General features: G+C 36.8%; 1 protein-coding gene across 2 annotated transcripts in view; it reads left to right on the top strand.

Moving 5' to 3' along the window:
* The window catches only part of CTNNA2 (catenin alpha 2), a 503,340-nt gene that overhangs the window by 450,071 nt on the left and 26,447 nt on the right, over window positions 1–26,822 (top strand). For both annotated transcript variants that reach the window (XM_057403217.1, XM_057403218.1), the window contains 5 exons: window positions 9,519–9,670; window positions 16,698–16,811; window positions 20,263–20,444; window positions 22,863–22,968; window positions 25,924–26,058. In XM_057403217.1, the coding sequence (XP_057259200.1) occupies window positions 9,519–9,670; window positions 16,698–16,811; window positions 20,263–20,444; window positions 22,863–22,968; window positions 25,924–26,058 (689 nt within the window). The remainder of the gene's footprint in view (window positions 1–9,518; window positions 9,671–16,697; window positions 16,812–20,262; window positions 20,445–22,862; window positions 22,969–25,923; window positions 26,059–26,822) is intronic.

A 26,822-nucleotide genomic window follows, 5' to 3' on the forward strand; every position in this document is an offset into this window, starting at 1 on the left:
GTTTGGGGCACTGTGAAGTTTTACTAGTATCTTTAGCTTGGTTTCCAGAAAAGCAAAGCCCAATGGCAGCCCCAGCCCTGGGCATCATCCACCTTCATGAGGATAGGGATGGATTGCATGGATTGGGAGGCAGTGTCATACTGATGGCTCCTGTTAAATGTTATATTGGTGTTCAGCATTTGTAGAGAACTGTGAAATTATCCTGCTACAGATGGTCCATGGAAAAAAAAAAAAAAAAGGAAAGAGAGAAAGGTGGAAAGGAAAAGAGAGGAGAAAGAAAAGGTTAAAAACAAGAGAAAAGGCAAAAGGCAAGGGAACGGAGCCAGATTAAAAAGGGAGCACAATTTCTGTTTGAATATTGAGATCTCTCATACTGTTCAGCACCCTGTCCTTGCAATGACTAAGGCCAGCTGGGTCTCCCATTGCTTTTAAGTAGGAGGAGATCAAAGTTTACTCAGCAATTGCTTCAGAAGCTGTAAGAACTGAAGGGAAGAAGCATGAATTTCTAAATGAGTAAAAAGAAGCATCTGTGGAAAGAAATCAAGTAACAGGCAACGAGGCTGAATATTATTTTTGAAGACTTCTGAGACACAGGAAGGAGAAAAAGCTGTGACATTCTTGAAAGGTCAGAGGGTTGAATTTAGATTAGGAAAACTAAAGTAGACTTTGCAGAGTTGTAATGAAAGGAGTGAATGGGAAATGAAGGAGAAAAAACAGAACAAATGGAACCAGAACTGCCTAGGAAGGGCTGTGAAAAGTTTCCAATTTTTCAGGGTTTTTTTTTCTTCAGTTTTCATTGGGATGTCTGGAAACCATCCTGGAAGAGCAAGTAGGGACTGTAGTGACAGGACAAGGGGTAACGGGTTAAAACTGAAACAGGGGAAGTTTAGATTGGATATAAGGAAGAAGTTCTTTACTGTTAGGGTGGTGAGTCACTGGAATGGGTTGCCCAGGGAAGCTGGGAATGCTCCGTCCCTGGCGGTGCTCAAGGCCAGGTTGGACAAAGCCTTGGGTGCCATGGTTTAGTGTGAGGTGTCCCTGCCCATGGCAGGGGGGTTGGAACTGGATGATCTTAAGGTCCTTTCCAACCCTAACTATTCTGTGATTCTATGATTCTAAGTACTGTAGTACTCAGGTTTCTCACTCCTGTGAAGAACATTGGAAATCTGAAATTGTCCAATTCAGAGCAGAAATTTGATTTTCAGCTTTTAGCATGTTTTAAAACAACCCTAGTAACTTTGTAACTATCTGGTTTTAAACAGGTGACTTCTGTTTTGACTCAATTTTCTTTATTTTGTGTTATCAAAATGGGCTAAAGCTGAAAATCAGCGCTACTGGCAATTCAGCAATAAGCCTCTGAGAATTTTATCAGCATGAGTAGGACAAACTTTAAAGATATTTATCACTAGGAAAAGGCAGCTCGATGATGTTATCAAAGCTAATACTAAAGTGTGGCAAAGATGGATTTTTCAGCAGCAATATGAAGGGAAACAAAATGTAGAAGCAAGAAGATGAGTTTAAGCATAACTGTAATCCAAGAAAACCCCATATTGTACCTGAGGGAGAGCTAAAGATTTCAAAATGGAGCCTATTTCAAAAATAAATTATGTTAAATTCATGTTTTATGGGAGTTTTGGGTAGTTATAATACAACTTATGGGTACCATCATCCTGAGAACATGAGATCGTTTATCCTGGCATTTTGATGAAATTATGGCCTTTATTCTGCAATGCACTGTAGCATTTTCTTTAAAGTTTTGCTAAACTGAAATCCAAAGATCAAGGTATCACCACCAAAAAAAAAAAAAAAAAATGCATTATTAGGGTATTTTACAAAAGGACCAGAGAATTATGTTCCAATAGTGCTTGGTTTGAGCCAAAGAATTTTTAACCTGAGAGGCCATATTCAATATACAGAAGAATGCAGTGAGAAACCATGTAAAATATGTTATAAAACAGTTACATGAGACACATAAGAGCTGAATAGATCACCACGGTGTCTACAAGCTTCAATACTATTTCTTTTTTTCTCTACTTTTACAGTTTAAAAATATAGTATTAAAGGAGAATATAACTTAATTGATACAGATTTTCAAAAGCTTTTCACAAAGTCCAGCACACACGGATGTTTGGAAAATGGGCAACCATGGAATGACTGTTAAGGCCTTTGATGGATTAAGAGCTGGTTGCAAGACACAAGCAAAGCATAAATGACCATTTCTCAGCAGGCAGAAAGATAAATCCTATGATGCTTCAGGGGTCAGTGCTGTGGTTGGTGCATAATGTATTAATTAAGAGGTGAATACGCAGAAGCAAAATGTGACAAAAGGAGAATGCTGGTTTGGCTAGCAGGAGTAGGGGAGTTTCCTTATCATAAAGGCAACACTAGAAGATAATTTTATTCCATTTCTCTAGGTAAATGGAACAATTTAAACTGTATTATCTACATTGACAGGAAGGATCTGAGCTAATTCATCCTCTTAGAAAAAATATGGCATCATTATGGGCAGCTGGGCAAAGATACCTTTTCCAGGCACTATAACCCTCAATCACTGTTTAAGTTAGCCTATACATTCAGGAATACGTTCACTGAATGGCTCAAATAGTTGTTTCAGCTTTGATCAACCTAAAAATCTTCCAGAAATGGAAGACAGTCAAGATGAGATTGATAAAATTAAAGAAATGTAGGGATATAGAGGCAAAAATGTCTCAAAAACATTTTGTGTTCTTAAGAGCCATTTTATAATGTAAGGAGGGTGGTTGTGGAGTTAGAAAAAGAAGTATACCAAGTCTAGGAGATAAGGGCAGAAAAATGCAGTGAATATTGGCTAGCTCCAGCAGAATGTTTTGTGAAATACAAGTGTGAATTGTACAAAAATCTTTTAAAATAAAAACACTGGCATTCCTTGCATCTCCTTGCCTACACACACCTACATCCAGATATGCACAAACTTATAACCAAAGCCAGAAAGGGTGTTTTGCTTGTGTTATATAAGCCATTTTTTGTGTCCAACAGCATGCAACTGTTTTCTTGAGGCGGTATTCTGAAGAGCTACATCTACCTTTTATTTGAAACATCAACCTGAAGGGAGCTCTGTTTAGTAGCAATAATATTTTGGTGGTGCTCACTGAATGTAGTCTGTGTTTGCACAGGTAGGCAGGAGAATGAGACATCTGAAATTGGTGAGACACATGTCCCTGCAGCCATCATTTGTTATCCTTCTTTGTATGCTTTGTGATATACCCTTTCATAATTTGATTGCCTACTATGCTGGCCATAAGGCACCTCGCTGCAGATGCAGCTTACCTTGGCTCTCCCCTGACATTCTATCTTTCTGCAAATGACAATTCAATGAGGACAAAGTTTGAAGGTTTCGGTTCTATTCTTTTATTTCTGTCCATATCTCACAGTGCTTGGTGACATAACTCCAGACATGTCATTAACTTCTATAATGTACAGCTCACCTGTACTGCATGTGAGCAAATCCAACATTTCCTGAAAGAGCTGCATTGCCATGTCTATGCTTCATAGTTGCATATACCCACAGATAAAGTAGAAGCCTTTTGTGAAGTGCCAGAAGACTGATTTAACACATATGGGCCAAAGGATCAGGACTTGGCCATAAATTCAAGGCACCTTGAGAACACTGGGTTTACAGTCCGTGCCTAAATCAGAGATGCAGTTATATTGGCAGTGAAGGCTGATTCTTCCTGAAAGTCCCGTGTTTACTGCAAAATGCTATAGCGTATGCACATTCATTATTTTGCATCTATCCTTTAACCATTTCATAGGGGGAAAAGTGAATCAGTATAGCAAGAAGATAAAAGATGGCCTGCATTGGACAGTGATGTTTCATCCTTTTCTGTGCCATAACAGTGAAACCAGCATGCTGCAAATTTTGCCCTAATTTTGTTTTCCCTCGTTCCCGAGTGACAAATGTGAGACGTGTAGGGTTTGATATGCAGAACTGATGAGGATTCACATTTTTACTAATGAGTATTTAGCTGTAACGGAAATCAGTGGCTGCTTCTTTGGGCACAGAATTGTGAATGCTCTGAAAACCCAATACAGTGACATAAAGCGCAGACATAATTATGGGCATTTGAAATTGGGTATTAGGACAAACTTCTTTACTGAAAGGGTTGCCAAGCATTGGAACAGACTGCCCAGGAAAATGGTGGATTCACCATCCCTGGAGGTCTTTAAAAGACATGTAGATGTGACATTTAGGGACATGGTTTAGTGGTGGACTTGGCAGTGCTGGGTTAATGGTTGGACTCGATGATCTTTAAGATCTCCAACCTTAATGGTTCTCTGATTCTATGATATGTAATAGTTCAGTAGAGTTTTATAAAGCGTTTTCTTTTTAATTAGCAATCTAATAATCACAGCTGAAATGTTGTAAATTATGATATGAGACTAGGGCTTAAAAAACATCTATTGAAATATTTAGATTCTTCTGATAAGAAATTTCCAGTTCTTCTAGAAACAAACTTTGACAAACACTTCAAGCTAAATAAGGTGTCACTTTTGATTCCTTCTTCATCCTTCAAATTACATTGAGAAAATATGCCGTCTTTGGCAGAGCATGTCAGATATCCCTTAGGAATTAATTTTATGTACTGAAACTACCCAGTAGACCGTGTTCTTTCCTCAGTTAAGTAAATTAATGGATTAATACAAAAAGGTAATTTAAAAAAGGGAATAAATTTCGTCCAGAACTGTGACATTTTTAAGCTATAGCTTGTAGCTTTCAAGGATCCTTCTTTCAACTTTCAGCAGTGTAGAGGTTCAGACCTTTAGACTGTCATGTCATTCTTGAATAATATTACCCAAATCAGAACAGATTTTTACAGCCACTTAAGGGCTGTTTCAATCTCATGATTGACACCTAAAATTCTGTGTCTAGTTTCTATGAACACGGCATAGGGTAATTCAACTTTCTGAAGGACGACTACAAATGCTGAAATGAATGCAGAGCTACAAAGAGATAGCCAGAGGGCAGAGCTGAGTATACTGAGTATGAGATCAGTCGCTTCTCTGGAGCTCAAACATCTGGTTTATCTGAGGACCATATGGCTTGAGAGAACAACCCCTGGTCTTTGAGAAGGTTGATTCCCTTAGATCCAAACCCCTGTATGCTAGAAAGAGTTGAGTAGGTCCTTGTCTCTTTACACGTAGCTCTGCTGATGCTGTTCAACAATAGACTTCTGGCTAGAAAAGTGCCCCAAAGATGAGACCTTTGGGAACCCTTCATTTCCAATGAGATTTAAATGGAAAGTGGCCACTTCTTGCTCAGCTGGTACCCTCCTAGGCACCCTTCTGATTTAGAGACAAAAGTGTTCTAGGATTTGATGCAGGAATGGGATTCATTTAGGCCCAAATTTATTTGTCTAAAGCAGACATCCAGTCTGAGCCAATCATCTGTCCTCACTCTCTCCAAAAAGGGCAGAGCAGTATCAGAATTTGGTTTAGCTGAACTTGAACTGCTTTCTTAAAGTAGGTGTGGTTAACTGTCTAATGGAAACATCTATTGCTCTCCATTTGGTTAAAGAAGACATAGATTTCTAACTTTCAAGATATACAAAGTAGGATGAAACCAGGACAACTTTCCTAACTCCCACTGATACCACTAAGAATTAGAAACCTGTGCACCTAGGGGAACTTTAACCTTCATTGGATTTTTGTGTCTTAATTATCCCTTTCTACATTTCTGAACATTCACATCTACTTAAGATTCTGAAGAATTCAAGTTCCTAAATAATAAGGCCATAAAAGTGCATTAAATTAGCTAGGCATTCATTTAATCTTGCATATTAATGAAACTTTACATTCTAATGATATGAACAATGACATTTGTAATGTTTTTATCTCAATAATTTTATGTCGCCTAACTTTTCCCTTCTCAGTGATCTTGCTGCTCCCATATCACTAAACCAAGTGCACAGCTCTGTTTTCAAGTACATTCCACTACAAGTTGATTGCCATTAGAGAAAAAGAGTCACTAGAAAATATATATTTAGAAAATAGATAATTGCTTGATCTTTTTAAAACTTAGGAGATATGGGTGGGGTGAGAGAAAAACAAGAAAAGCTTTAGTGAAAAGCTGAGTGGAGCAACGTGGTTAGCAAGGAAATACAGGTTATATCAAGGCAGGAGTTCACCCATGGTGATGTGCTGGTTTTCTATTAGGCTGATAAAATAAAAATAATCTTTGAAAATAATCAATGGGTGCAACGGAAGTCATTTTAACTTTGTTGTTTTCCAGTTTTTCTCCAGTCATTCAAACTAGATTTTGTTGGCAGTGATCTTACTTTCAATGCCTTCGAAAACTCATCTACAGAAAGGCTTAGAATCTTTATTTGTTAGGATGACAAAGTAACTTAGAAATGTGTCTATTAACTTGAGACCTGATTCTGTCAACATTTATGCAGGTGCCTAATTAATTCATGTAGTTAGACTGAGAGATGTTAATGGATCGCATTTTTCAGTCCAGCGTATGTTAAATTTTTTCACCCAAAGTGCTGATTTGCTTCTGAATCTGAAATTTGTAGCCAATCTCTGTACATAATAAATTAATCAATCTCTGATGCATTTACAAGTTTCAGCATTTGCAAGTTTCAACTCCAGATACAGGTTTTATGCCTTTGCCTGATTTTACCTGTAGCTCTTTCGCTACTGATGTAAGAATACCCTTCTTTGTACAGTAAATGACAGATAAGAAAGACTGGAAGTTTTTTGGGTGCAACTGAAGTATTTCTCTATGCATCACTGTCATGGAGCTTCTCAAGTGTGGCCCAATAACTTTAACTGGAGAATAATAGAGTTCTTAACTCAATTTCCAAAATCTTTACTGCATTAAATGGCAACATACGCTTACAGAAGCTATAAGTAATAACATCTTATTAGTTTAAGATGTTTCTTCTTGCTTCTCTAATCAAAAATATTTCCCAGTAATGTAAAAATGCAATTGGCACACAATCAATTCATAATATAGTTTAATAGCAATTTCCATTTTGAAACAGCAAATAATGTTCCACTGTAATAATGTAAATTAAGGACTAAATTATAGCCAGGTCTGCAAGGTCAAAATTATTGAAAGAAGCTTTCACACCCAATGGGCAGACACTGTGGTAATGCATGTGGTTGAGGATGAGTGCCTCATGTGCCTCATGTTCACCAAAATGAATATACTGTAACTTTCCATCTCCCCTTGGCCTGATGCTTATAAATTTACTAGCACTACTTATTGAGTGAACCAATGAAGCCATGACTGTTGGCATTTTCAGTGTCATAGTACGAGGATTGGGCACACCCTTAGCAAGTTTGCCACCAACACCAAGCTGTGTGGTGTGTCCAATTCCTGGAAGTGTTCAAGGTCAGGTTGGACAGGTCATGGAGCAACCTGGTCTAGCGGAAGGTGTCCTTGTCTGTGGCAGGGGGTTGGAACTGGATGAGTTTTAAGGTCCCTTCCAACCCAAACCATTCAGTGATTCTCTGATTTAGATGTATAATTTATACATACATTATTTATATATTTTTCAGTATATATTGTAAGCAGAGAAATGAAATGCAATATTCAGCTAAAATAGGCATCTTTATCGTCTTTTGGGGGGAGAAAATGAGCAGTGATCTCTATCAGGCTGTGAATAATTTTCATGAGGACTTTGTGGAATTTCCTTCAAGTATTTTAACATGATTCAGATATAGCTGCTAGATAGTAGTATATTATATTTTTTGGACTAAATTATGCAATTGAAACATAGAAATGTATCTCTGGATACAACCGCAAAACACAGCTTTTTTAATTTTCACGTTTCTTGTACACATGCTACAAAAATCTCAGGTACTTAAAAACTGCAAATAGTGCTCCAACTAGGGCCTCACTGTGCAGCTTCACAGTATATTCCCTCAAGTCTTTTTTTTTTTTTATATATATATTGCAATAATTCTAGATAGACCTTTGCCATTTTTTACAATAACATCACATCATTAGACATATTACAAGAACCCACTTGACATATCTTTCTTGTTTGACAATGCACCACAGGTAATTGTTCCTTGAGATGCTTTTTGTCATAGCTTCCATGTCCACCTTAGAGTAATTTAATTTACATTTCCCTTGTTTCACTTTTAAGAATGTCATGTGTGGCCATGTCAAAAATCTTACGAAGTCAAGCTGTATTATATCTACTGCTTCTCCCGACGCACTAGTTAGCTGCTCTGTCAAAGAAAATATTGCAAGAGCTTGACACAGCCTATTTTGACAAATTTGCGCTTGTCTGACATCTGGTTATTATTTAGAAGATAATTACACATTAATTGCTTTACATCGTGTTTCATTTTCTTTCTGGGTACTGAAATTAGGTTGAATATGCTATAATTCTTCCTTTTTTATTCCCTATACCTTCATATAAATAGGTATGTGCTTTTTCTTCTTCTAAATCCCTGCAACTTCCACCATTATTGTTTTTCTTCAGTTCTCCAAGATGTTTCATAAATAGCTTTGATTATTTTCTTAAGAACCGCAGAGTAAATTTTAGTATGCTCTGTTAACTCGAAAACATATTTAATAGATACATTTCTTCAGGTTTAGGTAGATGTTCTCCAAACTGCCCTTTCCTAATTCAGATCTGTTGCACTTACTGTTAATTATATTAAATATTTGATCACCTCTGCTAGTTAGGACATTCTAAACAGAAATTTAAGGATCCTAAATATTGCCTCCTTTTTTATTGTCATTTTTGCATTTCTAGCTTTACTTGTTTTATCCCCATGACCCTAAATAATTTTCTTTTATTCTCTATGTTTACTTGTGTTCATTGTATTTTTAATGATTGTTTTTCTATTTTCAGGCTAAAGACTTCCTTATGCAATCATATTAGTCTTCTACTACACTTTCAAGTGTTCCCTTAATTAAGATAATTTGATATATGCATTTAATACTCTTTCCGAAACTTGCAGCTCTCTCAAACTTCTTTTCTAATTAAAGTGTTTCCCCTCTGCCTTCCAATGTTTTGTTAATGTTTACTTTTTTATATATGTTGTTGCTGTCACTTTCCCATGTTTTCTCCAATATAACCCTAGCACTTACCGAGCATTATCTGCATCAGTGGTACAGATCTGTTCTTTCATCTGTGTATGTGAACAAACATGTATGTGTATACACAGACATAATAAACGAGATTCCTAGCTGTAAATGTTTTAAATGTGCTTTACTGATAGCTCAGATATCTTGCAGTCTTCGTAAATCACACTTTTAAAGGAAGTTTTAAATTCTTTGTTGTGCAATTGGAGGAGAGAATATAAAGATTGCTATTTTCATGCTGTAAGAAACTATGCCAAAGCTCTGCATGTGTAGAGTTGGTACAAATCCATGCCATGGGCCTTCCTAGCTCTTGTAATTGTAACAACAGTTAGCACCATGGCTACTGGAAAGTATTTATGCCCAAGGACAGGGGAAAAATCCTCCAAAAGAAGGTGTCTAATCTTCCTGCCTTTCATTTTGGTTAATCTAGTTATGCCACGTTTTGCTGAACAAGTTGAGGTTGCCATTGAAGCCTTGAGTGCGAATGTCCCACAGCCATTTGAAGAGAATGAGTTCATAGATGCCTCCCGCTTGGTTTATGATGGAGTTCGTGACATCAGGAAAGCTGTTCTGATGATAAGGGTATGTAAAGCACCGGGGAAAGAAAGTTGGGATTTACAAGAAAGTATCTAATTGGATGAGAGGAATATGAAAGCTTCTTGGAATCAACATCTTTTCATAATAAGCCAGACAGGCTTGATATTGAAACAAGCATGAAACAAAACTATGTGCAGCAGAAAGGAATTTGTAAGGAAAGAAATGCGGAGATGAACCACAATTAATTTCTTAATTACCTAGGAGAAGATTTGATCACAGCTGCCAATAGATGCAAACTTCATTACTGTTTCCATAGTAATAGCAATATTTTGCTCAGATCTTCACATTTGTGTAGATTTTTGTTGCTTTGGGGTTTTTTCTCCTAATGTATGTCTGCTACCTGGGATGTGAGGTAAGTGTGGTTAAAATCTAGATTAATAAATAAATTGTCTTGCTGCTCCAGTGAGCCTCTGCAGGGATGGTTTAGAATGTTTACTGAGGTAACAAATGTGTCTTTTCAGTGTCGACTAACCAGTTGTTTCATTTTGCTTAGGCATCTTCTAAAAAAACCATACAAATAAGTTAATAAAAAAATCTCACAGAAAAACATCATTATGGTGAGAGTAGCAGTGTCTTGTTTTGCAGTGTAGTCTGCAGTCAAAGAATAAAGAAGAAAAAATCAAAACTAAACAACAAGAAAATAAAAAAAAACAGTTTGAACATGTGTGATGCCTCTAGGTCATGAAAGCTGGAGAGGGACTTTCTACAAGGGCACAAGTGATAGGACAAGGTGAATGGCTTTAACCTGCCAGAGGGGAGACTGAGACGAGCTCTTAGGCAGAAGCTCTTCCCTGTGAGGGTGCTGAGGCGCTGGCACAGGGTGCCCAGAGAAGCTGTGGCTGCCCCATCCCTGGCAGTGTTCAAGGCCAGGTTGGACACAGGGGCTTGGAGCAAGCTGCTCTAGTGGAAGGGGTCCCTGCCCGTGGCAGGGGATTGGAACTGGATGAGCTTTAATCTCCCTTCCTACCCAAACCATTATGTTATTCTAACCACATAATTGGAACTCTTATTTGAAACACAAGTTAGCCTGAATCTGCCCCAGTGAAAGCCACGAGCAAATGAACCTATGGTGAAAATTTCAGAGAAAACTTAAAACGCAAATAACAGTGCGAAAACAACTCATCCCTTTGAGCAAACAGGTAACATACACTTGTGTTTGTGAGTATATTATGGCCCTGATGTAGTAATTCAGGCAGCTGGAGCACTCCAAAATAGCTCCATTTTAGCCATCTGCCACTATATATTAACCTTTACAGAACAAGCTTTTGACAGGCTTAATCTTGTACCTGTGAAACGTAAATTCCATTCCCATACCCAGCGCTAATCTCAAGTAGCCTGAACTGCCTGAGACATCAGACATGACTGATGGTGGAAGTAAACAACTCCTGTTTCCTGTGTGTGCAGCATTGGGGTATTTGGAACAATTCTGGTCTGAGATGGAAACAGAAGATCTGCATGGTAAAGGAAACCCATTTTTCCTTTGGTTATCCATTTCCTTACTCCTTACAGCAGTTTCCAAACTTTTTTTAGTACAAGAACCACTTCTAAGTACATTTTAGTCTTTTATAGTCTCTCATGAGTCATTTGAAATTGCTTCTTGAGACAGTTATCAGACGGGATCTGCTATAGATGCATGCTTTCCCATCTCCTACACAGTTCTGCCTTCTAGCACCTCCCTGTACATCAGAGTTGTTCCGGAGAGTTTGCCATCAGAGTGTCCATACTGGGTGGGATGTTCCTGATAACCACAAAGCACCATTTTAAATCCTGGAGGCGCATTCACCTGTTTCACTGCTATCTTGGCTGTTATGCTCACCACTGGCCTGGAAAGCTGATCAGCATGCAGGCTTCGCAGGCTCCTTAGAAACATCCCAGCTTATTTTTGCCATTGTATCACTACATTGTATCCCGCTCCTTGTGTGATATGAGTTAATGAATTCTGTTTACCCAGAATAGGAAGATGTAGTTTTGCATTCTGACAATTAATCCATTTATGGAGCTAAATGTAGTACTCCTTACCCAGGCAGAGAACCAAAGCACATAAAGGGACTCATTATCCTTGTGAGCTAACTGGGAAAATCCACATATATAAACTTACACAGACCAAAGTTTGCTGAATCAGAACCTTATTTTGTGTAGAAAACAAAATTAATTTCATTTTGAGACACTTCTTAGCATTCCCATCTGAACATCTCTCATGGAAACGTAATGTATGATTAAAGGGTGAAGGTGTTAAACTATAAAGGAGTGAGTTTAGGCTTCTTTCTAATAATCTATCAAATCTCATGCACCCCTTTAATTCAGATTGTAAAAACTTTTGCTGAATTATTAAAAAAAAAGGGGGAAAACTAAAACCTTGCTTCCAAACTTTTTAGAGCATCTGGCACAAACAATTATTTTCAGGCAGTAATTTTTCATGTGAGTGCCATGAAACATTGAATTTATCTGAGATGATTCCCTTATTCCATAGAGGAACTAAAAGCACTTTTTAAATTAAATTTTGTTGGTATTATTACTTTTAGTAAGCTGAATGAGAGGGGGATAATCTCTGTGCTTCTCTTTTCCCTTGAAAAGGGGATATTTTATTGTCCCTTTGGAGGAGAAAGGAGACTCATTTTTACATTGAGGACTATTATTATGATCTATACAGAAGAAAAAATCTCTTGCAGAAGTTAGGAAGTATAAGTAAATTTAGGAGTATAATTATAAAACCTAAAAATAAGATAGAAAATAATAACTTAGTTCCAACATCTTTTCTATTACTGCATAGGGATCAAATTACACTTTGTTTTTTTTCTTAGCTACTTATGGTATTCAGTTATTAGGCAGAAAGCCCCTCTACAGTTAGGAAGAATCACAGTGGCACCTTTTCTCATTCTTATGTATCTCTAAGGCCAGTCTCTTTTTCACATGCAGCCTTTGCTATTGGTGTTTTTGCCATTAGTTGAATCTACATTAGCCTTAGTGTTCCATTTGGTGGGATCAAGGGTGTACTTTTGAAGGCAATTTCCAGTTGTTCCTTCTTGCCTTGTTTTAGTTCACGTTAGAGCATATAAGCTTGATTCTTTGATCCTGGAAGAAGTGGTCTAGGAGCATCTTAAATGCTCCACTTATATCATTAAGGGACTTTTAGTCCATGGGAGAAGAATAAAGCAAAGGGAATGAAATGAAATGAGAATAGTGCAAATGTGGATTCCTCAGCCCCAACTTTTTGCATCTATGTATGGTCTTCAATTAATGTAGGCTTAGCCATGATCACCCATGGGGTAGCCACTGTGGTGACAACCAAAGTGCTGCTACATCTCAGATTCTCTGGAAACTACACTTGGTATAAAATCCCATCATCTTTTTTAACAAATGCCTTATCTCCAAAGGGTGTTTCGAGGTTCATTGTCTGCATTGACTGCTTGTTGCTTCTCGGGTTGAATTTAAAGTGTTAGATTTTCATGTCAGTCATTAAACAACTGAAGACCTGCTGTGAGGGAGGTTCTCTGACTTTGCCACTCAGATGCTGCTCACAGCACCTGAGTCACTCAGGCTTCAACTGCCTTTGTACAAAAACAGAAATAGAGAATAGCATGGAGTTGAATAGAAAAGTGCATTATAAAGGGTTTTTTTTCTCCTTAACATTTAGAATTAGAGGATGGTGTTATGGTAAAAAATGGGGAAATGCCTTTTCAGGTTTTTTTTTCATGACAATGTTATCTTGACCTGGTGTTTATAATGTTGAAATTCTTATAATTTTTAAGTGCATACAGCACTATAGCATAGTGGAGTTTCTATCATCATCAAATATATCTGAATTGGTAAACTATTAAGAAAATAGTATTTATAATCCACATATATATGCCATTTTATGACTTGTGCATCCATAATTCACGTTTTTATACTGCAATTTCAAAATTATATCAATGGGAGATATTTTGTCCACAGCAAGATCTTCAGCAGCCAGAAAGATATTTTAAGCAGAAAAATTAAAATATTTCAATGACTGAAGTCTGAAAGTCACCAAATTCATATTAAAGTATGCATCTTTCAAGAGAAAGTCTATTTTTACTGGGTGATTTATCTGAGATTGTGCAAGGTTCTTCTTTACTGGGAGAATTCATCTGAATTAGGTGAATGAATCGAAGAATGTGCTCTATGTGTACTAGAGATACTGTATTAGAAAAAAAATAGTCCTTTAGAGCCTGCGCTACAGATTAAATTATGAAAATGGTCCATTTTTCTACTAACTCAATGGGTTTGTAAAAACTATTAGTTTTGAAAATTATTGTAGCTCCTCCAGTCACTGGTGGTTGTCAGAGTTTTGTTTGGAAGCCGTCTTCAGTCTCAAATCTGCATTTCCTGTCTGTATGACCATAGATTTAGGTGTTTGCAAGACTGATTCAGTCCTTTGGTCTTCCAACTCATATAAATTAAGTTCCAGGCATCGTTGTCTTGGAAACTAGGTTTTAAATACCATGGTCCTTTTTTATACCTTGGTGTCTAAACAAATAGGAGACCCTATTAAATATGGGCTGCATCTGTAAGAGATCAGATAAAATGAGTGGTGCAAGAGTGAAATGTGTGCAAGAGGTTTGAAATGGAAGCATCGAGATAACTACTGTCCTGCATCTTAATGAAAACTGTAGCTATTTTTGGAAGAAAATGAGGGTGTTAAGTTCACTGCACTTGAAAACCTCAAGAGAATGAATCTGAAAGTTGGTTTTGAATTAGATCTCACATGTACAAAGGGGGAACACAGAGATTTCTTGTGCTTGTAGTACATTATTAACAGTTCCTTTAACTTGTCATTTTGGTTTGTGCTACATTTTCTCCAAATTCAACATCTATGCCCATTAAGTTTCAGTCTTTTAAAGATCGCGCAAATTTTGAGGTTATGAATGTCAGGCAGCAACAGCAATGCTTTTTTCCTGAATCTTTCTTTAAGAATAAATCCCTGAAACATTGAATTTTCAGAGTATTTTAGCTTTTCTAGAGGCATCCTCACGTCCTTACCAGTTACAGTGTTGAGATGTAATACTCTAAGAAATATGCCTTTACTCCAAATCTTGCCTATGAAAGCCTGGAAAAGGGCTGTGCATTATCTTTTACAGTCTTATTTTAAAGAAATAAAAAGAAACTAAGAAGAGTATACATGGTAGGGGGAAAGGTACTGGTTTTACAATGACCAGCTAGTTGAATGGACTTGAAGGATGGGGAAAAAGCAGCTGGAAGAAAGGGCTGAAACTCGCCACCCTGTTCCTGTTCTTCACAATAAAGCCTGGGCAGATGAAAAGCTGAGCCCTATGACAGGAAATGTTTTCTTTTCTCAGGGAGTTGTATGATTCTCTTAGTGGCTGGTTTGCTTATGGCATATTTTAAAGTCACATGCTGAGCTCAGGCAGCTGAGCAGAGAGAATAAATTGATTAAAGGTGATTGGAAATCAAGACCATTGGACATTAGAATGATGGGTGCCAATATTTTTTTTTTTCTTTTTTTTTTCCTGTGGCAGTAGAGAAAACATAAATTAATTTTTTCACCTAAACTTCATCTCCTGTCTATCCCGTTATACAAACTATTTGTACATGTATCTCTTCCGAGATGCAGCCTCACTTTCATTACCATACTGTCATACTTGGTTATTTCTTCCTCCAGTGCTCAGCATCAAATTCATACTCTTTAAACCAAATGAAGATGGCTGTGTTTTACTCTCCCCATCATGTGCACTTTGGCAGGTAGCTAGCAAAGCAGTCGATTTCCATTTACAGTGATGTGCACTTCATATTGGAAACTGGACTGTAATATAAATATAGCCAAAAGACTTCTTTGCATTATGTTAGAGAGTTTGGACCGGTTCCTAGTGACTGGGCATCTTCAAGACAGAGCTGTAATGACAACTGGCAATGATTAGCACCTGTGCTAGCAAACTTGACGTTGCCTCCACGCATGAAATGCCAGCATGGATGATTTCTTCTGCAATGGTCGGCCCCCTAGGTTAACACTGAGGCAGATGGGTATCCACTAAGGTGAGGATTTCTCTTCACAGCTGTTGCCATTCTCTTTCCTATTACCACTATCCTGAATTGTACCTATAAAAGTTACTTGTGGCTAGATTGTTGTACTAGATGCTATTCAAGCGCAAAATGGAAAGTAAACTTCCTTCTAAAGACTATTTCTGGTTTCGCACTATCTATGTTAAATATAATACTAAATAGTGATTTAAGGTAGGCTGTCTCTCTGTGTATATATATATGGAATTATCTTTTTGCTCCTGATTTTTTTTTGCTAGAAGGTAAAAAAATAAATAAATGGATCCAACAATTACCTTTTTTCTTCCTTCCTCCAACATTATAAACAACCTGAAGCCAGCATACATGTAAGTAGATCTGATCAATCTGCCCCTCAAATCATCTGCAGCAATCGAGAAAATGTTGCTTCAGTTTAGGGGATAAGGCAAATTCCAAAGTTTTGTATCTGAAAAGAACCACGTGAACCTACACGATAAAGCAAATTATAAACTTTACATTTGTTTCATAATTTATATTTTCTCTCAAGGGGAACTAACTTATTTGCTTTGTTCCAGGATGTTAATTATTTTTTTCCTAGGTACTTGCTTTCTCTTTTGAAGATTACATGGAGATTCCAGTAATAGTAGGAGTGTCCATTTATATATGCAATAACATTATTTTTAAATACTGCATTCCGGTTGTTAGTGTTTCCAAAGGATATTTGTTCCTGGAACTGCATTCATCATGTTAACAGAGTTAAGGGAAGTTGCAGCAAGGTAATGATAAATGTCATTTGTAAAGAAAACTAGAATTGAAACAACTTAATTTTTAAGACAATTCAATTTCAGTTCTTGACTGCTGGGGCAGACAAGTTAATTTAAGAGGAAAGAGAAACAGCATTTCCTGGGCAGGTAGTCAATGAAATAAGAGCTTACTGTACATAGGACTTTGTCTGTATCCTTTTCTATGTTTGTCATCTCCTCTCTTGTGCTTTCTCTCACTGTTTCCCTCCCTCTAGACCCCTGAGGAGCTAGAGGATGATTCAGACTTTGAACAGGAAGATTATGATGTTCGCAGCAGAACAAGTGTTCAGACTGAAGATGACCAGCTTATTGCTGGCCAGAGTGCAAGGGTGAGTATAGAACACACGCACTGAATTAAGTGTCTGAATAGCTGCAAATAAAAAGCTATGCCTCGGAAAGCAATGCAATGATTTCAAATCTTCAGGATCACTTAAAAAAGGACAGGTCTAAGCTGACCTGTTTAAAGGTTTTTCATGTCTCACCTATTTGAAAACCACTAACTTTATTGAATGATCTTCCTCAGGTTTATGTGATGCCTTGTATCAGCTGTTTGCTCCAGCTAGTGCAGTAAGAGAAGGCCTTGCAGGTTTGGAATGTGCTGAAACCATGGGAGTAGTCAGCAAATTAAAACAAAAAAAAACCCCTCCTATCAGGGCACCATGTGCTGTATCCAGAGAAATCTTACATTAGTCATGTTTCCCAGTGTGCAAACCTGTCAGGAAGATCTGTTTAAGCTACCGAGTAGTCCCTGTAATTTAATTGTAATTGAAGACATTTGTTACTGAGTCAATGTAATTTTACCAGGGTAATTACATCATGATAAACTCCAGTCACTGTGATTTGCGACCTCAGCTTCTGCATGGGGATTGGAAATTAAGCTGATGAGTGCTTCAGGGATCACAGGTGCTAGAGAAGTGAAGTTTGTTAACGCTCAGGATTATGCCACCCTCTGATGAATGCTTGGCTTTTACTAAATAGGCTTTTAGTAAAGAAAAAAAACCCAAACAAAGCCCACATCAGAATAGAATTTGGGGGGTAAAAAACATCATGAAAATATATTTGACTGGAAAGAGAGTTAAAAGAAAAGCCTTAAGATTTTCCATTATGGAACCAGTAGGCAACTGGGAGTGATTTTCATGGATGTTTTGCACAGGTCTGCAGTTTCTTTGGATAAGTGTTAAAAGTAGTACACTAAATGAGAACCATCCTACACACACACACTCAAACACTGTAGCAAAAGCTGGTAACTGGAACGGTGACTTCTGGAAGATGATTTGTAGTGCTGAGAATCTGAACACCAAAAGGCAATGATGCTTTGAATGGTCAATTAAGAGGGCCAGGAAAGAGAATGTTTTATCTACTGTGAAAGACCCACAACATGTTAGGGCTTAACACAAATATTTTACACCCTGAAAAGAAACAGTAGAGTGATGCAAATCTAAAGGAAGCTTACTTACAGGTATCAGAGTAATGTGAGTCTTAGCTACAGTATAATTGGCAGAGGTTTCTTTTTGTCTTAATTTCCCTCAATATTTGATATACATGGTAAATAAACCATTCTGTGAGTCAGAAAAACTGGGTTTCTATCACTTCATCCCCAGGACAAAACAAATTTGTCTTTGCATATGAAGGGCATATCGTATATATCACTACACAGGTTGGACAGAGCCTTGGGTGACATGGTTTAGTGGCAGGCAGGGGGGTTGGAACTAGATGATCTTAAAGTCCTTTCCAACCCTAACTATTCTATGATTCTATGAAGAGCAGGTGGATTGTAGGTCCAATCTCGGAGATCTGGGTGAACTGGCACTGAAAACCACACAGTCAGGGGAATCGCAGAATGATACCTGCATCTCTCACCCTGAGAACAGTGACAGAACTGTGTCCGGGATGTAGTTGACTATATTTGGGGAACTTTATATTTTAGAGAGCAAAAAGTCCAGTTTTATATATTTAAGGAATTGACTAATAAAGTAAGTCCCAGGTACCAAAGAATTGAGATACAATATAGTTATTTCACAGTATTTTTTATTGTTTTTGTTTCATTTCATCTAGGATCGGGTAGCATAACATCCTTTCTTGATCTGAAAACCAAGTAAGGACTGCAGTAATATTTTTACTAAGAATCTAGTTCACCTAGGGACTTAGGAGTCTTAAATTCTATTGCATTTATTGTGGTTATTATCACTGCTGCACTTAAAACCTTCTGCTTTGATCAGCTACACACTGTATAAACAGAATATATTATAAAGACAGTCCCATTCCTGAAGAATGTAGAATGCAATATGTCACAAGAAGCAGCAAACAATGAAAACCTAAAATGAAAACCTGGTAAGCAGAAGCTGCCCATTCCAGTCTTGAGTGACTCATTGAAATGAGTCTGCTAAGCAAAACAGCATCTTGTTTGAACCTTTTCTGTATTAAAAGAAAGTAAAAAAAAGATTTTTATTTGTGGAATGTAATGGATTTTTTTAATATGCTTACTCCATAAGGCTATTCGTACTTCAGTAGAAAGACTAAATAGAAATAAAACTTGAATATATGAACTGCATTTGCTGCAGGATGTAGCTTCTTTGAAAACACATCTGTAGCTGGAATAGAAATGTTAAAACACTGTGTATTAGTTTAAAAGAAGTGCAGGTAAAGTTTCCCACAGAAAGAAACCACATGTAAGGCATACGGATTTGCTTTCCCAATTTTACTACTCCTATCACATTCTCTTAAATTTCAGTTAATTCTCGTGTTCTATTTTTTATGTGTATTTTCTGTATTTATTTATTAGACTTACATGGCATTTTTCCTGTGAAAAGACTAACACGCTAACATTTAAAACTGCTGAGTTACATTGATAAGGCCTAATTAAAACTCATGTTGAATTTTAATTTGATTAACTTGCAAATTTCTCATTTTCTGATCTCCTGTTTATAGCCCTTTCTTCATTCCGGGTTTGGAAAAGGTCAATTATGAATTTTTAAAAGCCAAGAGCATTTTAAGAATATGTAGAAAAAGACTTCAGCTGATTGAAAGTGACATAAACAAGAAAAAATGTAATGACACTTAAGCATGTGTCACACCCCATTAAATGCATAATGTGGGCTTCAGAACCCCTAAAGCCAAATAGGAGCTCAACTTGGAAATGATTATTGGAAGTGTCCATTTGATCTTCAAAAGTAATTATTATAATTTTGTAGGGTTTTCTTTTGTCGTTTTGTGGGGGTTGGGGAGCTTTCTGCTTTGTTGATAATGTCAAGGCAGATTAGGATCAACCTGTGTAGTGCCTTTTTGCATATCCTCCAAGAGACAAATAGACCATTAAACATTATTGAAAGGTACATTCATTACAATCCACTTCAAATGCATTATTTTACATGTCATAGATTATTTTAGTGTTGGGTTATACAGAAAACCTCTTTCTGACAGAGAACGAGACTGGGGAACCCAGCACTGACAATTTAGTCTGCCTTTCCCATAGATGTTGTTCATTTTGTTTTTCCTAAAAGATAAATTGAATAGGAATTTTCTTTAATCTTCCTGTATTGGTTGGTGAATAATCTGTATATCATGGCATCACATATATAGCTTTTTAATTCTTTAAGGTACAAAAAGAGCTATAAGCATCCTGTGAATTTGGTTTTGCCTGTCCTAACATAAATCAAGTTTCCATTGGATTTTCCTTGACATCTTCAACTGAGAGAAACTAGAATGCCGTTTAGTCCACTGGAAATGTACATTTTCTAACTTTCATTTTATCATCTCCATCTTCTTCCACTTTTTCTCCAGGCTATCATGGCTCAGCTTCCCCAGGAGGAGAAAGCTAAGATTGCCGAGCAGGTGGAGATATTCCACCAAGAAAAGAGCAAACTGGATGCTGAGGTGGCCAAGTGGGATGACAGTGGTAATGACATCATTGTGCTGGCAAAGCAGATGTGCATGATTATGATGGAAATGACAGACTTTACTAGGTAAGGACAAAACATCTTGTGCTGAGAACTTCTTCAGACATCGCACACCTTTCCTTTCTGTTGCAATTTATTGCTATTAAGATGTGTTTTGGGGGATGCAAAGCCAGGTAACACTCATCATACATAACAGGGTAGGCTCTACAGTTCTCTACACATAACTGGTCTGGGTACTTCTCCAAAAGGGATTAATCACATAAATTTTTTCTCTTATTTGCATACCTGTTTTGTTTGCAAATCATTTTGAATTTCGGCAGCAAAGATAGTCTGTAACCTTACAGACGCTCAACTGACATTTCGTTTAGTACCCATATAAATGCATGTGCTTCTCTGAACTTTCAACATTTCAATACAATTTGTGTCAATCAAAAATAATGGCAAAACTATTTATATAATTTTGAATGCTGAACTCCTTAAAAAAAAAAAAAAATCCCAAATGAAATGAAACTGTTTTGATCTAATACCTTATTGGAGCCTGACAGCAACGAATTTTTTTTTTGCTTTCATTTCTTCTTTCTATTGATGTCTTGTTCTTCCCTAATTGCAAAGCATCAAAAGGCCATTAATTAGTGATCTCATTTAAACAAAAGAATTCTGTTTATATATAGTCATATTGTCTGTCTCACCAGGGAGAACATTTCACAAGATTCTTTGAATTGCAGATCACCATAATAAATTAACATTTTTTCAGTGATTATTTTTAAGGTGAGCTCAAAAGTTTAAATGGTACTTATCAAAAGTAGGTAGGTAGGTAGGTAGGTAGGTAGGTAGGTAGGTAGGTAGGTAGGTAGGTAGGTAGGTAGGTAGGTAGGTAGGTAGGTGGATGGATGGATGGATGGATGGATGGGGGGGTGTTTAAATACCATTAATTTGCAAATAGCTCTACTATTTGCACTTCTATAGTTAGTTAATTGGTGATAGGCAACAGCAAACATTTTTATCCATTTTAAATTTAATAAGCATCTAGAAAGTTTGCTTACATTAGTAGATTGTTACGATACTTTTTTCTAAGTAATTAATCTCTCGGCCTATTTGTTTTTCCCTCAGTTTGTGCTTTTACAACTACTTTTTTTGCAGTAGACTCACCACTCCTATATAGCAAATGACAGTGTACAACCTCTTCTAAATGGTGATATTTTAGATGAATCTTAATTACTTGCATAGTTGTATTTTCTTTGGGTCGCTGATCCTTCTGCCCAAAACCAGAGTGAAAAACCATCCAAACAGAGCCATCGTTTCATGGAAGGAAAATATAACATTCTAAAGCAGCAGCCCAGAGTATGAACAATTTTTTGCAATTTTGGATAATCTCTGATACATTGAACATCAAATTGAAAGTTTTGTAATTACATTTTGTACCATCAAAAGAACAGAACTAATAGGAAAATGAGTGAAAACTACTGTCACATTTGAAGTAAATTAAAGAAAAATAAATCAAAGAGCACCTCTGTCTACATCAGATTCAATAAAAGCTTGTTTAATATATCTCATTGAAACAGAACAAAGCCTTTCACACCTTTTTTGGTTGACTGTAACCTCAGCACTGTTAAAATAGAATAATTTTACAAATGCAAAGTGTTTGTGACGGTAAGATCTGCTGGTGTGATGAATGTAGAAGCATCTGAGGTCACTATGAAGGATTTTTCCTACAGTTCAACAGAAGTGGGATACTTGTTGTATTTCAGTAGCTGTTTAAGGTGTCTTAAGCCACCTTTCTCCATATAGTATAAGAAAAGAATAATAAGGAAAATCAATTCACTTCCAACTAAGCCATTCTCAGGAGCAGTAGCAAATATATTATTACAAACAGGATTAAAGTTTTGAGTCTGAAACAAATTTCTGTCTGCAGTGACTTTGTACTATGTGTCCAGATACGTGTTGGTAACTTTAACGACTAAAATCGGAGTTTTGTACATCATCATTAAAGCATAGTGAAAGATCAATCGTAAAGCTAATTATAAATGGTTTAAGTGTAACATAAGGATTATGCTTCACATATCTTCTTTTTCTGACAAAAAATCGACTAAAAAGTTTTTCTAAAATGTGCCATACTTGCTGTAGACATGACAGGCTTAACATTTAGCACTGGCTTGGGAATAAGATGATTTTGAAATAGTTGTGTATTCCAGAAAGAATTTTGGCTTAATGAGCACTTAAAAATGCATCTACTATTAAGTATGGCTCATGTGCTTGAAGGTGCCATCAGATTAAATTGCTAGTGAGGCATTTTGTAGGAGGGAGGAAATATATCAGACCAATTTCTTAATCAAGCTATTCTGTAAAGTAGTTAAAAGGTGAAATTGTAATAAATTAAGGAGCCATTTATGTTACTATTTTAAAATCAAACACTAAACAGGGTCACTAAAACTGTTGCCTTTCATGATTTATTTAGATTGTGCATAATTGTATTGCATTTCACAGAGGTAAAGGCCCCCTGAAGAATACATCAGATGTCATTAATGCAGCCAAGAAGATTGCAGAGGCAGGATCAAGGATGGACAAATTGGCACGGGCTGTAGCTGATCAGGTAATAACAAAAATGAGTAGATATATAATGTGACCTCTATCAATGAGTTGCCTTTTGCAGGAAAAGGTTATCTTGGCAAAATATTACCTGTTGAAAGTCACTGCCTGGTTATTGATCTACCTATTGAATATAAGTTCTTTCTTATATACCAATCAGCTTGGGTTTTGCAGTACAGGAAAGTCATAAATGAGTTTCTTTAAAGCTCAGAATTGTTCCACAGCCTCACTTCTGGACCCAGGCAATTGTATTAGAATTAGACATATATTTGCTGTCATGAAAACAGGAGAGATTTGGATGTTCTTTTACTCTTGCCATATGCCTGGGTATCCTTATATTCTTTTCAGCTCATTCTTCCAGCAATTTCCCTTGATATGGCACACATCTTTTTCAAGATTCAAGATTACCTGACTCCCTTGCTTCTGCTTTGTGCTGTGCTTTCAGCTGTTCCATGTTCTAGGGGCTGTGTCCTGAGCCCCAAATTCATGTCACAACTGGAAACATAAATTTGCTATATTCGGCCCCTTTCTTGCAGATTGGATTATCTATCCATCTGGAGAGCAAAAGGAAGCATCATGTGAAAAATCAAAAGCCAAATTTCAAATCTAGTTTCTAGGTAACTAATTTTAGATTGAGGCAAATTAAATTCAACTGTTTTTTTCCCTTGTAAACTTCCTATAGTTTCTTTCCTTTCAGTTGTCATCAGAAGAAATTTTGCTGGAAGTGGAAACTGATCTCTTCTTTGCTTCTAGTCTGTCTTTTCAAAATAAGTATTTCTTCAAGTAAGCAATTCATAGTGTGTAACACATCCTGCCGGGGAATATGGGCCAGAGTGGCAAGAAACCTGAAGGGGCCCATTTTCCTATAACCTCAGAAATTTGGGGTTAGGATTTCTTCAGTATCAGCAAGCACTTTTCCTGTAGTTAACCCATTCCAGTCTCTCAAATGTAGCATCTGATCATTTTAGCATAAGAAAGAAGAAATCCATCTGTCAGCTGAAATCCCTCCTATACAATATTTGCAGAGGTGGAATATTTTAAAGAAAGAAATGCAAAGTGACTTGCTGTGCTTAGAGTGCACTGGCTTGAGTCACATTTTAGATTTCAGAAGACTGTAACATGCACACTTTAATCATAAGGAGTAAAGTCACTGTGAGAATGAAGTATTTGTCTTAATGCCTGCACTTTAATGATATTTTACAGAACTTTGGAGACACTCATGAAATATAAACTTTTTATGGACAGTTGCATTTTTAATTATTGTTCCAATGAGAGAGATCTTACACTTTCATTCACTCCAAGCTACTTATATTTAAAGCTTTGTCAGCTCTCTAGATGTATTTAAAGTTCATTTCTTTCAGTTCATAGACTCAAGAGTAGGGTAAATATTTCTGTATTAAATTGTCACCAGCAGGAAGAAGGTCTCTTAAGGATTCATGCCTGAAAGATGTAGCAGCTTAGAAAGAAAGGCATTATAGCATTGCCATAAGTATAGAGCAGATTAAACCTAACAGCCGCAATGAACCTTCAGCTTTGTTTATTGTTGGCTTTAAAGGGTGAAAAAAAAAAAAGCAAAGTGACTGCTTTCAGAGTTATAGATAATATAAGCAACTACTTCACTGCAAACATATTCCTTGCCAGCCTTAGCTACTGGGGCTAAAGCAGTCACCTCAAGTCAGAGGTTGTGATGCTGTTGAATCGTGTGTGTTTTATGAATCGTGTGTGTTTTATTCCATCAGGTTTTGTTGAAGTGCTCTGTTAATATTTTACAAAAATTGAGCATAAACTTTGTAAGGTGCTAAAAAGACCTGCTCAAACTCTGTTCCCCAAGCTCTACATCCAAAGAACATTGTCAGTCGGACTTTGTTGGGTAGCTCCAAAAAGTATTTGTTGGAGACATGCAGTTAGCAATAGACCCTTTTAGCAGTGTTTCATCCGAGTGAATTACTGAGGTCTGTTCTCTTGAGGCAAGACCTTGAATGTTAACTACAGGAGTGTTGTTTATTATGCTGTTGATATTACAGGAGATGATGCAGTTTCTATTAAGGGTCCAAGAGACTATGAATAAATTTTACTTGGGCCTTTTCTAGTTACATTGATTATAAAGATTTCACTGAGTCTGCCACATTTGACCTAATGTAACTCATATCAAAATGCATTTGAGATACACAGCATCCAAAATGGTACAGGACTGTAGATAGCCTTCCCTCTAGTATGAAAAGGTATCCATTAGACATGCAGAGAGACCGATTCATCTTATTGTGTTCTTCAGAAGGGCTGCAATACTGATGTCATCTGCTGAGAGAATCTGTAATATGTCACACTTTACTAAGTAATATCCTTCTGGCACAAATTAATGTATTTATGCATTAACAATAAGCTTACCAAATCTGTCACTACCAAACCTAAGCAGTCTCACCTCTGCCTCTTGAGTCTTTAGCATGTCAGAAATGGTACTGGCTTCTGCTGTGTCCTCTGAAGGTCTACACAAATACCAGGGAACCTGGCAACATAGTCAGGAGTTGGCATTAGACTAGATGCAACCAGTTAGAATTGGGTTTATGTGGAATTTAACTTAACCTCAACACCCAGAATCCAGCCTGGAGTTTCACATCAAACTTGGTCTTTCAGCTGATCAATAGTTTCTTCTGTTCTGTACAAACTGTACCATAAGTGAATCTCAGCCTCAAACACAGCAATCATCTTATTTTCATTGCCTTTCATTAGTGGCTAACAGAGAGATTTCTTCTTTTTGCAAAGAAATATAGTGCATCTTCAGGTTACAATTCATCAATCTTCAGTTAAATGAAAGGTAGAGTTTGAATTTTCACATTTCATCAAGTACATGAAGTGATATGGATTCAGGTAATACACACACGTTGCCACTGTTTCCTCTGAGTGCCTGTCTATAATCAAACATAATCAGCTACATCTATTTAAATGTTTCTTTTGTCTGCAGTGCCCGGACTCAGCCTGCAAACAGGATCTGCTGGCCTACCTGCAGCGCATTGCCCTCTACTGCCACCAACTCAACATCTGCAGTAAAGTGAAGGCAGAAGTTCAGAACCTGGGCGGCGAACTTATTGTATCAGGGGTAAGTTGGTATTTGTATTTATCCATTTATATTTCCCTTGTAGCACTTGAAAAAGGAGCATTTTTGATGGCAATAATGTACAAACCAAAAATATAGTGTTTCATAAGCAAATTTCTTTAAATGTTATCGCCATTATTTCAGACCTTGCAATAACTTGCATAGAGCAATTTGATTTTCCACTTACCCTTAGTTTATACTAACCTTGTAAAATCTTCATTCTTCCCAAAGAAAAGTAATTTCATAGCCTAGGAAGTCATTGCCAAGCTGTGAATATTATAATTATTTGGAGCTTTTGTATATTTGCTCATTATAAATCTTCTTTCCTTTGTTAGTACTGGTAATTTCCTTCCTCTGTGCAGAAGCCAGCTCTGTATGAAGTGGATATTGTTAAGATGGTGATGACTAATGGGATTTCATTCACTCAGGTTCCAATGCACACTAGGTTTAGCAAAAACTCTGGAAGGCCAGCAAAATATTTAAAGTTTTGATGCACATGCTGTTTTCAAATACTATTGGCAAGCACAATGATTATACACTCTAATTCCCAGTTATTTCAGTTATTTTCAGTGAATACCACAAAGTTTTTGCACACAATCTTTTTTAGAAATAAAGGCAGGAATATGCAGCAGCAATAATATTATAAACAATGAGTTTCCTATATTTTTGAACTATTATTTCTTCTCTTCTCCTAATGTTGGACTCTGTGCCTTTGGGAGATTACTAGAACCAAGCAGTAACAATTGCTGCTCTTCATTATTTTCTTG

The sequence above is a fragment of the Pezoporus wallicus genome, unplaced genomic scaffold (assembly GCF_028554395.1).
Source record: "Pezoporus wallicus isolate ANWC-B61680 ecotype Strahan unplaced genomic scaffold, APGP_CSIRO_Pwel_v1 contig_6644, whole genome shotgun sequence".
Taxonomy (NCBI): domain Eukaryota; kingdom Metazoa; phylum Chordata; class Aves; order Psittaciformes; family Psittacidae; genus Pezoporus; species Pezoporus wallicus.